Source organism: Cydia pomonella, chromosome 13, assembly GCF_033807575.1.
Source record: "Cydia pomonella isolate Wapato2018A chromosome 13, ilCydPomo1, whole genome shotgun sequence".
Classification (NCBI taxonomy): domain Eukaryota; kingdom Metazoa; phylum Arthropoda; class Insecta; order Lepidoptera; family Tortricidae; genus Cydia; species Cydia pomonella.
Window position 1 is genome coordinate 17858123 of NC_084715.1, and position 12525 is coordinate 17870647.

Below are 12525 nucleotides of genomic sequence, written 5' to 3' on the forward strand. Positions count from 1 at the left end.
TAATCGTTTCCATTTTTGTTCAGGATCAAAACAAGTTAAACAGGTACCATGCATATATGCCCGGTTACAATAGCAACTATCACGAAAGTTTGAACAAATATCTATAAATCTTAAACGGTATTAGTCTAATTGCCATGGTAACACATACGACTTGACAGGGGCCCATTTCTCGAACAGTATTAGTTTAATATTATTGGTGTGTTGCTATGGTAACCCATACGACTTGACAGTTCGTGGACTAATAGTATTAGTCTAATACCGTTGGAGAAATGGGCCCCAGTTCGTGGACTAATATTATTAGGCTAATACCGTTCGAGAAATGGGCCCCAGTTCGTGGACTAATATTATTAGGCTAATACCGTTCGAGAAATGGGCCCCAGTTCGTGGACTAATATTATTAGGCTAATACCGTTGGAGAAATGGGCCCTTAGTTCGTGGACTAATAATATTAGTCTAATACCGTTTGTGAAATGGGCCCCTGCGGTAATTAACAAGTTACCTTAACGTACTCCCATTGGTGAAGATGAAGAAAGCTACTTCTGACCTTTCCTGCTGCAGTCTCGTCACAAGCTTGCCAAGTTCTGTAGCTCTGCTTACCTGTACAAACCAAAAACTGAATTACTTTCGAGATTTTATTAGCAAACGATATTCTGGCAATTTTTATCCCACCAGCACTCTGTTGCGGAGATGAAAAGAGTCAAACAATAACATTGGTTGTAATTATTTTATTTTATTGGGAAAAGGTAAGCATTTGACCACAATGTCACGTGATGGTAAGTGCCGATGCAGTCTAGGATAACATGCTTACCTAAAAGATGTCTATTCACTTTCGATTATAAAGATCCAAGTTATAGTGGACTGGAAATAGATTTGCAGGAACTGAATTCCACTCTTTAGCCGTTCGCATGATAAAGCTGGATGCGTAGCGTTTAGTGCGAATCAGTAGCAGAGTAACGACGTAAGGGTAAAACGCAAGTCCGCGTCTAGTCCCACGGTGACAGAACAGAAGATGGGGAGGATTAGATTATGTAATTCCATCCACACTCCCCGAAATATATCCTGTAGAATACCGATAAATAGGCTGTCTTTCTACGGTGTTCTAGGCTCTGCAGCCTAGCCTCTACCAATCCCGCATCTCCAAAAAGCTTCCTAGCGCGTGTGTCTATAGAATCTCAGGTGGCTAGCTGATACTTGGAGGATCCATCCCATTTAACAACTAAAGTCGCCTTGAAAAGCTTACACGTCGGTCGGAAATCTCGGCCAATGGTCATATGTATTGTATGGACTGACTTTTATCTGACATGGCAACTTGTACGTAAAGTACTAATAGCCGTACATTTGACATGCCCCTCCCCCGCAAAAATCAGCAGACTGTTTTGTACAGAAAATTACAGACAAGGCGTCCTCTCCAGTTGTTAAATCCACCAAGCTTCTCCGCCTCATTCGAAAGCCAGCCTTAATGGGTCCATAACATTCATTGAACAGCAGATTGAATTTGTGGCTAAACAATCAAATGACATTTTATAATTGCCGTTACGGCCATTGTGTGTAGACCGTTATGCGTGGAGCTGATTCAACGGGATGTTTTTTTATGCTAATTAAGTTTTCGAAATATCAAATCAAATTTAAAACTGTATCGGAATTTAAGCTACGTAAAGCGTGGTCTCTCTCCCTCTCTTATTATTATTTGGGGGTTTTGCGGGCCTTTGAGCACCACTTCGACTCCAATAGTCTCTTTCTAAAGACTAATGTGCAATATTTAACACCGAGTACTGTATAACACCCCTTTCATTACGTCGGTAGTTAAAAATAGCCTAAGTGCTAGATAAAATCCTGCCCAGCAACAAGCTAAAAGGTGATCTAACCTCAATTTTTCCATGTAAAATATTTTCCGGCAGTAATTTGTTCAGTGTCAAGTCGCGCGCTCGCCTCCGCGTGACGCGCTAGTTAAACCAGACGGATGATAAATAATGCAACGAGGAACCAATGGAATAATCTGTGAAATTCTAGGGAAAAGGACCTCCACCACTGCCTCCTACTTCCCCCACTTTAGTTCAACTTGAAGATATGGTAAATAATGTAGCGAGGAACCAATGGCATCATTTGTGTAGTTATTAGAAAATAGGCATTCCATTTTTTGTCCGTTATGAGAAACAAATAGTACCTAATTAATGAACTTAAGTCGGCGGCATTGAGATAATAAGTAGAAATATTATAGTCGCTTCTATTTTATTTGTCAAAATAATAATAGAAACGTCATGCAAGCTAAATTGTATATCGCATGGCGTTATCATAGATTAGTATTTTATTTTAAGTATTCTGATCTCGAACTGGATCACAAAATAAGGCCCCTGACTAGGGTGGTTAAAGTAGATGAGAACCGGGCACAAATATAGCTACTCATTGTGGAGATCCCTAGGAGGCCGCAAGAATCTTCACAGTTCACAGGCGCAACATTCTCTTATATCTGTCACCTTTGCTTGGTTGCTGTCACCTTTGGGCAAGAGCACCTGCATGCCAGCTTGGACCATTTGACTCAGCCCAAAGGCGCGCTGTACGAATCGTCGACGATCCCAAATTCACAAGTGGTATTGAACCTTTAAGTCTAAGGAGAGACTTTGCCTCCTTTTGTGTGTTTTACCGCTTGTACAATGGGCTGTGCTCTGAAGAATTGTTTGATATGATGCCAACGGCCGCTTTCTGTCACCGCACCGCTCCCTCGCTGGCGGCAGGGTGTTCATCCTCACACCTTAGAACCTAAATGGTCGCGTACTGTGCGGTTTAAGAGAATTTTCCGTTTCGGCTGTAGACCGAGCTATAGATTAGTATATGTAATTACTGGACCGAGCTTCCTGCCGAGGTTTTCCCGAGGGGCTACAGTATGGGGTTCTTCAAAAAAGGAGTGTACAGGTTTTTAAACGGTCGGCAACGCGCATGTAATATCTCTGGTGTAGCAGGCGTCCGTAGGCTACGGTGACTGCTTACCATCAGGCGGGCCGTATGCTTGTTTGCCATCGATGTGGATTAAAAGTAAATATGTAGTGTAGATATGGTCGCAGTCCACGAACTGATTAAGTTTATTTGTAGCCTTTTTTATTATTATTAAGTTTATTTATAGTTTATTGTTATAATTATGTAATATCTGTGAAATTAATCTGTGAAATAAAACTGCAATATAGTTTATAATATATAAGGCACCTGCGGCTGTCATGCCTTAGATAACCATCAAATATTCCATTCTAAAAGAAACAAGCATGAGTTGACGAGTATTTTGTAAGGATTTTTAAAAACAGAAAAAGGGCGCAAGTAAGTCTCATTGACGATGTACAAATCGGATCTTTTGCCTGCAAAGATCACTAAAAGCAAAATCATGGAGGTGCACGGGGTCTAACACCTGACATTATAAATGGTGAGGCATAAAAGTTGCTCTTGTATGCAACTTTGGATTTCCCTATAGTCCTTATCTCGTTTCACTCTACTGGATGCAGAAGCTTCCCAGCCCGGATGTTTAAATAATACCTTAACTCAATAACAAGCTCAATGCAAGCATGAATAAACGCTTAAGCGCCGTGTTCTCGGAGCTTAATACTTTACCTACGGGGAATTTATTGAGATAAGGGTATCCTTTGACAGAAAACGTCTTTCTTTACTCAAAGGATCAAAGGTCTATTACATGGGAATAACTAGTGTCGGTAAGATGCGTTGGGGTAAGTTGAAAACAGGGATAAGACAAAAGCCTTCCGTAATAGGGAGTATTACTACAATGGTCTGCCGCCAGAGAGCAGCACTATTACATCACATAAACCATAGAGTAACTTATACATACTATGCCTTAAACAGTTTTTGAGAAGTTCGTACTATGACAAAACCGCTTACTTTGGACATGTATACAGACATAGCAAATATAATATTATTAAAGGGATAATAGAGGGAAAAATCGAAGGGAAAAGAGGCAGAGGGAAAAGAAAAACTACATTGATGGATAACCTTAGGAGTTGGACGGGAATGGACGCTGCCACGCTGGGCAGAAAAACTGCAAATAGAGAAGAGTTCCGGACTGTGGTAGCCGACATCCGTAGAGGATATGGTACCTGAAGAAGAAGAAGTACTATGACATTGATGCATCAAAGCCGTTTGTATCGAAATTTCGTTATCTGGCCTCTTTATCGCTCTAATATGCAGGAATGATAGAGAGGCAGATAATAAAATTTTGATTTTCGTGTTTCGTGATAGCGTCTGTGCGGAAAGAGAAGAGTCTGAAATAATATGTTACGCTGACGACACTGTAATACTTTTTAACGATAAGAGTTGGGAAGATGTCGTCGCCGCTACAGAAAGAGGCTTGAAAATTGCCGCTGACTGGTTTCGTGCAAATCTCTTACCTATAAATAGTGAAAAACGAATTTTCTCTGTTTTCACAAAACCGCCGCGTCTAAACCTACATTTGACCCCATATTAAAAATTCACCTTTGCAATGATCCGACTACTGACAGCTGTACCTGCAACCATATCCAGCGTGCGGATGTTATAAGGTACTTGGGTTTGCTGGTGGATGAAAGACTTGATTTCAAGCATCACATTCATAAACTTGCCGTGAGAGTTAGGAAATCCATCCCAATTTTCAAAAAGTTACGCAACTCTGCCGATAGCTCTCTTATCAAAATGGTCTATATCGCGCTGTGCCAGTCAGTGTTTGGTTATTGCATTACCGTGTGGGGCAGTGCTCATAAGACCACGATCTTGGAAGTGGAAAGGGCTCAACGTTCTGTATTGAAAGTCATGTTGAAGATACCCTTTCGATTTCCAACTTTGCACAGAATCGTTTTGCTTACTTACACATAAATCGTCTACACTCATGAATTGTTACGTCTAGCTTCTCAAAAAGCGAATCTTTAACTTACCTGTTCCGAAAGTTTTCTCCGCCTTTGGTAAACGATTTGGGGACCATCTTAAGGCTTCGACCTACAATGCCATGCTAATGCATTGTCATCTCAAAGGCAGATCAGTTATTGAGGCCAAAAAGCTTACCTACACCTTTCTTCAATCACTTAACTACGTGGAGACAGAAGCTATACTAAGTAATAGTTTATAATGTACGCAAAGATTTAAGTATAATTTTTAGTGATTTTTGTAACTTGCATGCTACACTTAAGTAACTAAATTCAGATACTGTACAAATCTAACTGGTTCCACGCGATACAGGTCTCACCTAGTGCGGGGGCCCCTGGTAAATAATGTGAACTTAATTTAGTTGGTAAATAAATGTTTTTTTTTTGAGGGCGTGCCAGAGATGTTTTATGGTTTTTGTTATGCTGACAACACTGTCACGAAGCTATAGTACGACACTAAACATCATGGTACTTGAATCCCGTTATTTGCCACGGCTCTCTCTGGGAGTCTGGTTTCGGCTCAGTAACCGAGTCCTATGAATTAGGGCAGGCACTAGTTTTCACGGGAGTGACTGCCATTTCTCTTTTCTATCTAGAGGTTATACCGAACGTTTGTTTTTATGTTCCAGGAAGTACAGTGACAGTTTAATTGACAAAACTACTAAAACTAGTTAAGAACCTGCTCAATGTCATTTCTTTTCTTCTTCTTCTTGACTGGCTCAGTGACCCAAACAGGATCTTGGCCTCTGACACAAGAGAGCGCCACTCTGCCCTATCCTGCGCCACTTCACGCCAGTTGGGTATTCCGAGGGCGAACAGGTCTTTTAGGACTTCGTCGCTCCAGCGGTATCTGGGACGCCCAGACGGACGTTTTCCACCCGACATTCCCCTACTACTACCAAAAGCTACTGCTTTTCGGTGCACCTTCGGTGGACCTTATGTCATTGCAATAATATTTACCTACAATTAATTTGTGCTACATTGGCTCAATGTGTATTTTGAGCATCAGACTTGAATATGTACAAATAAATATAGTATACGAACTTAAACAATAAAAACTTTATTTGATTATAAACGAAGTCTTGACTCTAAATATTCAATGTCACTGATGACTGAGCTAGCACGTAGTGAGCTAGCTTCAGAACAACCAAAGAGACTCGTAGAACCATCTTCATCTGAATCGGATTTGCTTGAATCTGATACGTGGATTACAAATTAGTGCATATCATCTAATAAAGGGTAAATTCGAGATACTGTACTTTTACTCAATCCTGAAAATAAATTACATGTACATATGCATGAAATGGCAAAATCAAAACTGTCTGCAAGTTACTTGATAATGAATGACTTGTAAATTAATACATTTTGTATGAATATACTTACCGATTTATTGTCGGAGGTTAATTATTAGGGGGACTATTGAATAGATAATAACTCAATATTAAATACAATAGTATAAATACCCGTTATAGCTGAAACAGGTTCTGTGTATATTTTGCAAGTCGATAGTGAAGCTTTTAGCCGCTTTTCCGCTGACGAAACGAAATAATTTAAAAATTTAATTTCCCGTGTTTAACTATGTAGAATTTTAGCGCGTTTCGATATTATTTTATACACAAACCGTGCTGTTTTTGTAAATAAAAATACACAATGACATATAAACAACAGAAGTTTGTTTACTTTTTATTAGACAGGTGTCTAAGGTTTGATTGCCTTTTAAAATTGATGTTAGTTCCCATTTCTGCCACGACTCTTCTCGATTCTCTTTCCTCACTTAAGAGTCTAAGCCCTCAGAATGTGGTAGTGGCGCCCTCTACGCAGAGATTTGCGTAATATCCCCTATTCCGAATATAATATTATAATATTTTTAGGACTGATAACATTGTTCTAAGTGCCTTTTAGTTGTGCCTCGACGCTAAATGGTCAATCCCCAATTGAAGTGCTAGTCGTGAGCTATGGATAAATTTATCTGGTGGTATAATCGGATCGTCATCTACTCGACGCATCTCAGTCTTATCCCATATTTTGTAACTTCTATGAGAAATATTATAACAAAATGTTAATGCTTTATTTTTTTTGTCTATTGTTTTTATCACAATTTACATGAGGCTTGTTTTTTATTTATATCTTTTTTGTTGGGCCTAGGGTACCCCGTTGGTGCATAGGGCCTCCACAAGATTCTTCTACGCCTTTCTATCTTGAGCAACCGTCTTGGCCTCGTTCCAGCTCAGTCCAACAGCTCGCAGCTCGTTCTCTACGCTCCGCCTCCAGGTGTGTATGGGGCGTTAGTGGGCTCGCTTTCCGCTTTGAGGCCGCCACTCAAACGTGATACTGGCGCTGTTTTGCATACCTTAGAATTTACATTACATGATCACCTTAAGAGGCTGTCAATACCTAAAGTGCGCACACTGTCTATTTGTATCGGAGTAAATGAGATAGCACTGTCGCATGTTACTGGGCCTGGGCAAGGGAATAATAAGAAAAATATTTAAATAAAAAAAAATGGATTATTAGTGTAATATTTTACTCAACCACGGTTTAGATATAAATGTTTTGTAATTGTGATTTTAATTGCAGACCCATAAGTCAAAACAATAAACACATAAAACCGTTTAATTGTGATTTTAAGACCAATCTTTGCAATTATTTTCTATCGAGCCGATTTCGTTCAATCGTGTATCGAGTACAACCACGGTCTTTGAAATATAATTAATATGAACATATATTTCTCTTACTTGACTAAAACAAATAGTCTTTCTTAAAAAAACTGTTTAAGTAACATCAATTTCAAGGACATTGGGTGTTGACAGCCTCTTAACTCGGAGTACTGACTGGAATAAGATGAACATTGATTTTGTATTAATTAGAAACGACGGCGAACGATGCTATTAAGCTTATAAATAAATTAAAAGTGGAAAAAATTCAGTCTTGGGTGGGATTGGTAGTGATCCAGTGGTCGTGGGTTCAAGTCCCACCCAAGACAGTTATTTTTTCCATGTTTAATAGTTTTTGAAGTGAAAACTTCTTTAGCGGCGCTGTGCACTTTTTGTGATGGCGAAAAAATGATAATCTCGCATCAGGTGTCACGTGACCGTCAGATTGAAAAAGAAAGATTAGTTAGACGGACACGTGACATCATGGTGACGTGCAAATTTAATGCCAAAAAAAAAATTAAATTAAATTTAAGCCTGGTTACTTTTGAAAAATCGTATCTCATTCGAGTGTGAGATTTTATTTTCTTCATAATCAAAGTGCTGTCATAATGGTTAAAGAGATTTAATCTTTGATAATAGTGTTGTATTGTATCTTTGTGTTGTTGGGTGTCCATGATTGTAGATACTCAAATTCTTCCTTACCAAAGAGTTAAATAACAGAAAAGAAGCGTGATTGTTTTACTTAATATGATGGTGAACGATTCATTAACATTTACTGATTGTGTAGGCTGTAGTCCTGCTCACGTCTCATGAATTACTATGTATATGACGTATATGTTATATATTAACACTTAAGTTCGCATTCAAAATATCTTCCACAATCAAATTTATTTACGTAGGTATAATAGATGTCAAAAATGCACAACGTTAATATTAAAGTTTTCACTACTGCCAGCACTCCCGGAGTGCAACCCGTTGTTTTTTTTTATATCAAAAAGTATTATTACTCGAGACTAAAGCCTTTACTAGACATACTTTAATACGCGTGTATATGTAAATGTGTACAATATAATTATGTGTGAATAGTAATATAATAAACATACACGCTACATAAAATTCTTCATAATAAAAATCACAAGTAGCAAAAAAATTAATTGCGATGAATAAGATTTTTAGTTTTTTACCCCTTTGCCTCTATGTGGGCGTAAATAGCTGCGTTTACGAGTATACTACTACTTAATACAACTGTTTACGGTCAAATATTTTACTGTCTTCAATAAAAATCTTCAATAATCTTGAAATAAGCTATTATTTTTACTAGTTCAAAATTACCTAGGTGCCTACATAAAGCAATCTTCTTCCCCACGTTGCCACAGCTCGTGGGAGCCAGGGGTCCGCTTGGCAACTAATCCGATGAATTTGGCGTAGGCACTAATTTTTACGAAAGCGACTGCCATCTGACCTTCCAACCCAGAGAGTACCTAAACAAGGCCTTATTGGGATTAGTCCGGTTTCCTCACGATGTTTTCCTTCACCGAAAAGCGACTGGTAAATAACAAATGATATATCGTACTTAAGTTCCGAAAAACGCATTAGTATGTACGAGCCGGGGTTTGACCCCGCAACAACCAAAACAATATATTACATGAGCTACTGAAATTATTGGCAATTTATTCCGTACGTTTCCTCAATAAAATAACGGAATTCCTACTAACTAGTCGGCACCTTTGTGACATCGCTAAAAAATGAGGTCAACTTGGGCATAGTTTATATTAGCTGAACAGTAAAATAACTGAGAACCTAGTAAAAAATAATTATATCGATCAGTGCAAAAAATTGTAACTAAGTATGATTTATTCGGAATGTTAATCTCTTGTCTGTGTACGATAACTATGATAAGGATTCTGACAGAAATTTTAGTCATCTATTTACACTTTTCAGTACAAACGAGGTTTAACACACAATAGATTTATGAAAGATTTAGTTATTAAATACGTGTATAACATTTTGTATTTGTTGAAGTTGATAGAAATATACCGAAACGGTACTAAGTTTGCAGCTAGCTTTTACTTTGTAAATGGAAAATTTCGATTTCAATAAAATAATATGAAAAGGTTCCTAATGTTTTCCATGTGGAAAATTTGCAATTTTGGAAACTGTACGTGAACCTGATACTATGCAATCTGCATGTGAAATTGTAAATAGCAAAAATATTAACGTTTGAATAAGTTTTTTTTAAGTAACGATTTTGACATAATATGTATTGAAGTTACAGGTTTCTAAATTTATTTTTATTGTCGCTACGACAATTGTATCGGTTGACATACTGGTCGACTTTAATCTATTGTGGTATAAAACACGTGCAAGTGACTAATACGAACGAATCACCATTAATGGCTACAGGAAGCAATTTGTCTCAATTACAGAAATACAGACAATTGATATACGCAATTTGTGCAGAAGTGACGAAATTGGACAGGGTCCAAAAAGTTTTATTGGGTTATCTTCAAAAGGGGATAATTTTAAACAACATCAATAACAGTATGCAAGTTGGTAAGCGTTGCTGTAGCTCATCATCATCACCTTGCCCTTTTCCCAACTTCATTTGGGGTCGGACCTTCTTATGCGTCTGCGCCAGGATAATCTGTCCCGTTTTGTCAATGTCCTCTTTTGACAGTGGACCACCAGGAAGCCAGAGGTCTGCCCCTGCTCTGCTTGGTGGTGATATTGAGCACGGTTTTCACGGAATAGTGGTCGTCCCGTCTCATCACATGACCGTAACAACGGAGTCTGCCCTCTCTGAGTTTTTCAGTTACAGGTGCCACCTTGAAGGATCCTCGTACGTACTCGTTCCGCACTCTAAGCGGGTTGCGCCACCTGCCCAACGAAGCATTTTCATCTCCGCTGAATGAAGTTGTTGCTCATGTTTCTTCAAGGTAGCCCAGTATTCAGAGCCATACAGCATAGCTGGTCTGACGACAGTTTTAAATACTTTGCCTTTGGTTTTGATAGGCATTTTAGCGTCACAAAGTACCCCAGTCAGCGACCTCCATTTTAACCTTCCCGTATTCCCGTTGCAGTAGCACAAGTGTTGCTAATAAATGAAGTGTTTCAGTAGCCTTACCACGAGTTTGAGACTGACATATTTGCTAATTCAGTTCTATAGACATTTGCATACGCACTCGAGGGGGCATTTTGCAGGGCCATCGGTTTGTAACGTTTACAAATAAAACAATACATTTGAGAGTTGTCAAAACAAGGTATTGGTTCTTAGTATTTGTAACCTGGTATTGAATTATTATCACGCATGACAACAATTTTTTTTTATATTTACCAAGAGATATTTGCACATTATGCAGGCAAAATCAATTCCATTTTGATCATAAGTTACTACGATGACAACAACTAATTTTTAGCTGGTAGCACTAGGTAAGTTACAAAATAGTAAAAGTATGTGTACTTGTTTTTTTTGTGCTAACTGACTCTCTTCGAGAGCGGTGTATGTATATTTGCCATATTAAAAATCATCCCGTTCTTCTTGCATTCTTCCCAATCCATTTTAAATGCACAAAAGCACTATACCTATATACAAACCAAAAAAAAAAAACATTTTATGCCAAATAAGGCATCATTTTGGAAAAGAGCTGATATTATTCAACTGCCTGGAACGATTTATATCAAACAGCTAAGAAACAGCGCAAGGAAACTGGCTCACACGTAAAAGAAACCGCATTGAAATCGGTCCATCCGTAGGAGAGCTATGATGCCACAGACAGACATCATTGTCGTCAAACAATTTGTAATTGTGATTTATATTTTTTTATTTGTAATTTTAATATTAATGTGTACATGGACTTTGACATGGACTCGGTTTGAAATAAAAGATTTTTGAAGTGAAAACTTCTTTAGCGGCGCTGTGCACTTTTTGGGATGGGGAAAAAAATGTTAAACTCGCGACAGGTCACGTGATCGACAGATCGAAAATTCGTAAGTCGGACACGACGTAGTCGTTGAAATTATGGATATTTTATGGATGGAAGTTGATTTTTCTGATAGATAAACTTTTCAATGTTAAATAATTGTAATAGTTCAGAAGTGTTAATATTTAATGTAATATAAATTGTCATATTTGTGTACGATAGCGCAATAAATGAATATTGTATTTTACCACATAAATGATAGTACTTTTATACTGATAATTAAAGCAATTCGTGCAAAATTATTCCCTAACCATTCCTAAATATCAAAAATGCACAACATTGCTATTCAAGTTTTCACTTCTGCCGGCACTCCCGGAGTCCAACCTGTTGTTTTTTTTATTTTTTATAACACTGCTCTTTTACGTATGGATTAAAAAGACGGGCAACTAACTATCCCACTTTTACCTTATACCTAATATCATACGCTAATATTTCCTACTCAATTATACCAATATAACTATGCGTCAATATATATTTTATTATAGTTGAATAATTGAACATGAATAGGAGTCAATACGCAGTCAACTGTAAGACCGTGGGAGCTATGCAGATAGAAAATGACGTCAACGCTTTAAAATAGCGGTCACGCAGGCGATAAGACTAATTCTAGAAACAATCCAAAACATCTTCGTTTCCACCAAATGTCATCGTTTGTTACGTTATTTTGTATTGAGCAGAAAGAGATGAATGCATAGAGTTAGACCAAGACAAGTCTTCAATGATTTTGATAGCACACGCAGTGCAAGTATTTTTTTATACCTCATAATTTATATTTATATTAAAATATCACTAGCACTGGGTAATCCCCCAACTGTTCTCCTTTAATTCCGTAAAATCTTGTGAGCAGGCTTAATAACTATGTGGATTCAGTTTTTGGAAATGACGGAAACATGAGGGTTTGTGAGGTCTTCGGCATAGGTTATGCACTACACTATACTTTAAAATAAACTAAATTATTGCTTAGAATGTGTTCGCTACAACTTTCTTCATCTTCAACATCCG

General features: G+C 37.9%; 1 protein-coding gene across 2 annotated transcripts in view; it reads right to left on the reverse strand.

The window, feature by feature from the left end:
- Positions 1–12525, reverse strand: part of LOC133524448 (uncharacterized) — a 77726-nt gene that overhangs the window by 42519 nt on the left and 22682 nt on the right. For both annotated transcript variants that reach the window (XM_061860486.1, XM_061860488.1), the window contains exon 3: positions 500–597. In XM_061860486.1, coding sequence (XP_061716470.1) covers positions 500–597 — 98 coding nt within the window. The remainder of the gene's footprint in view (positions 1–499; positions 598–12525) is intronic.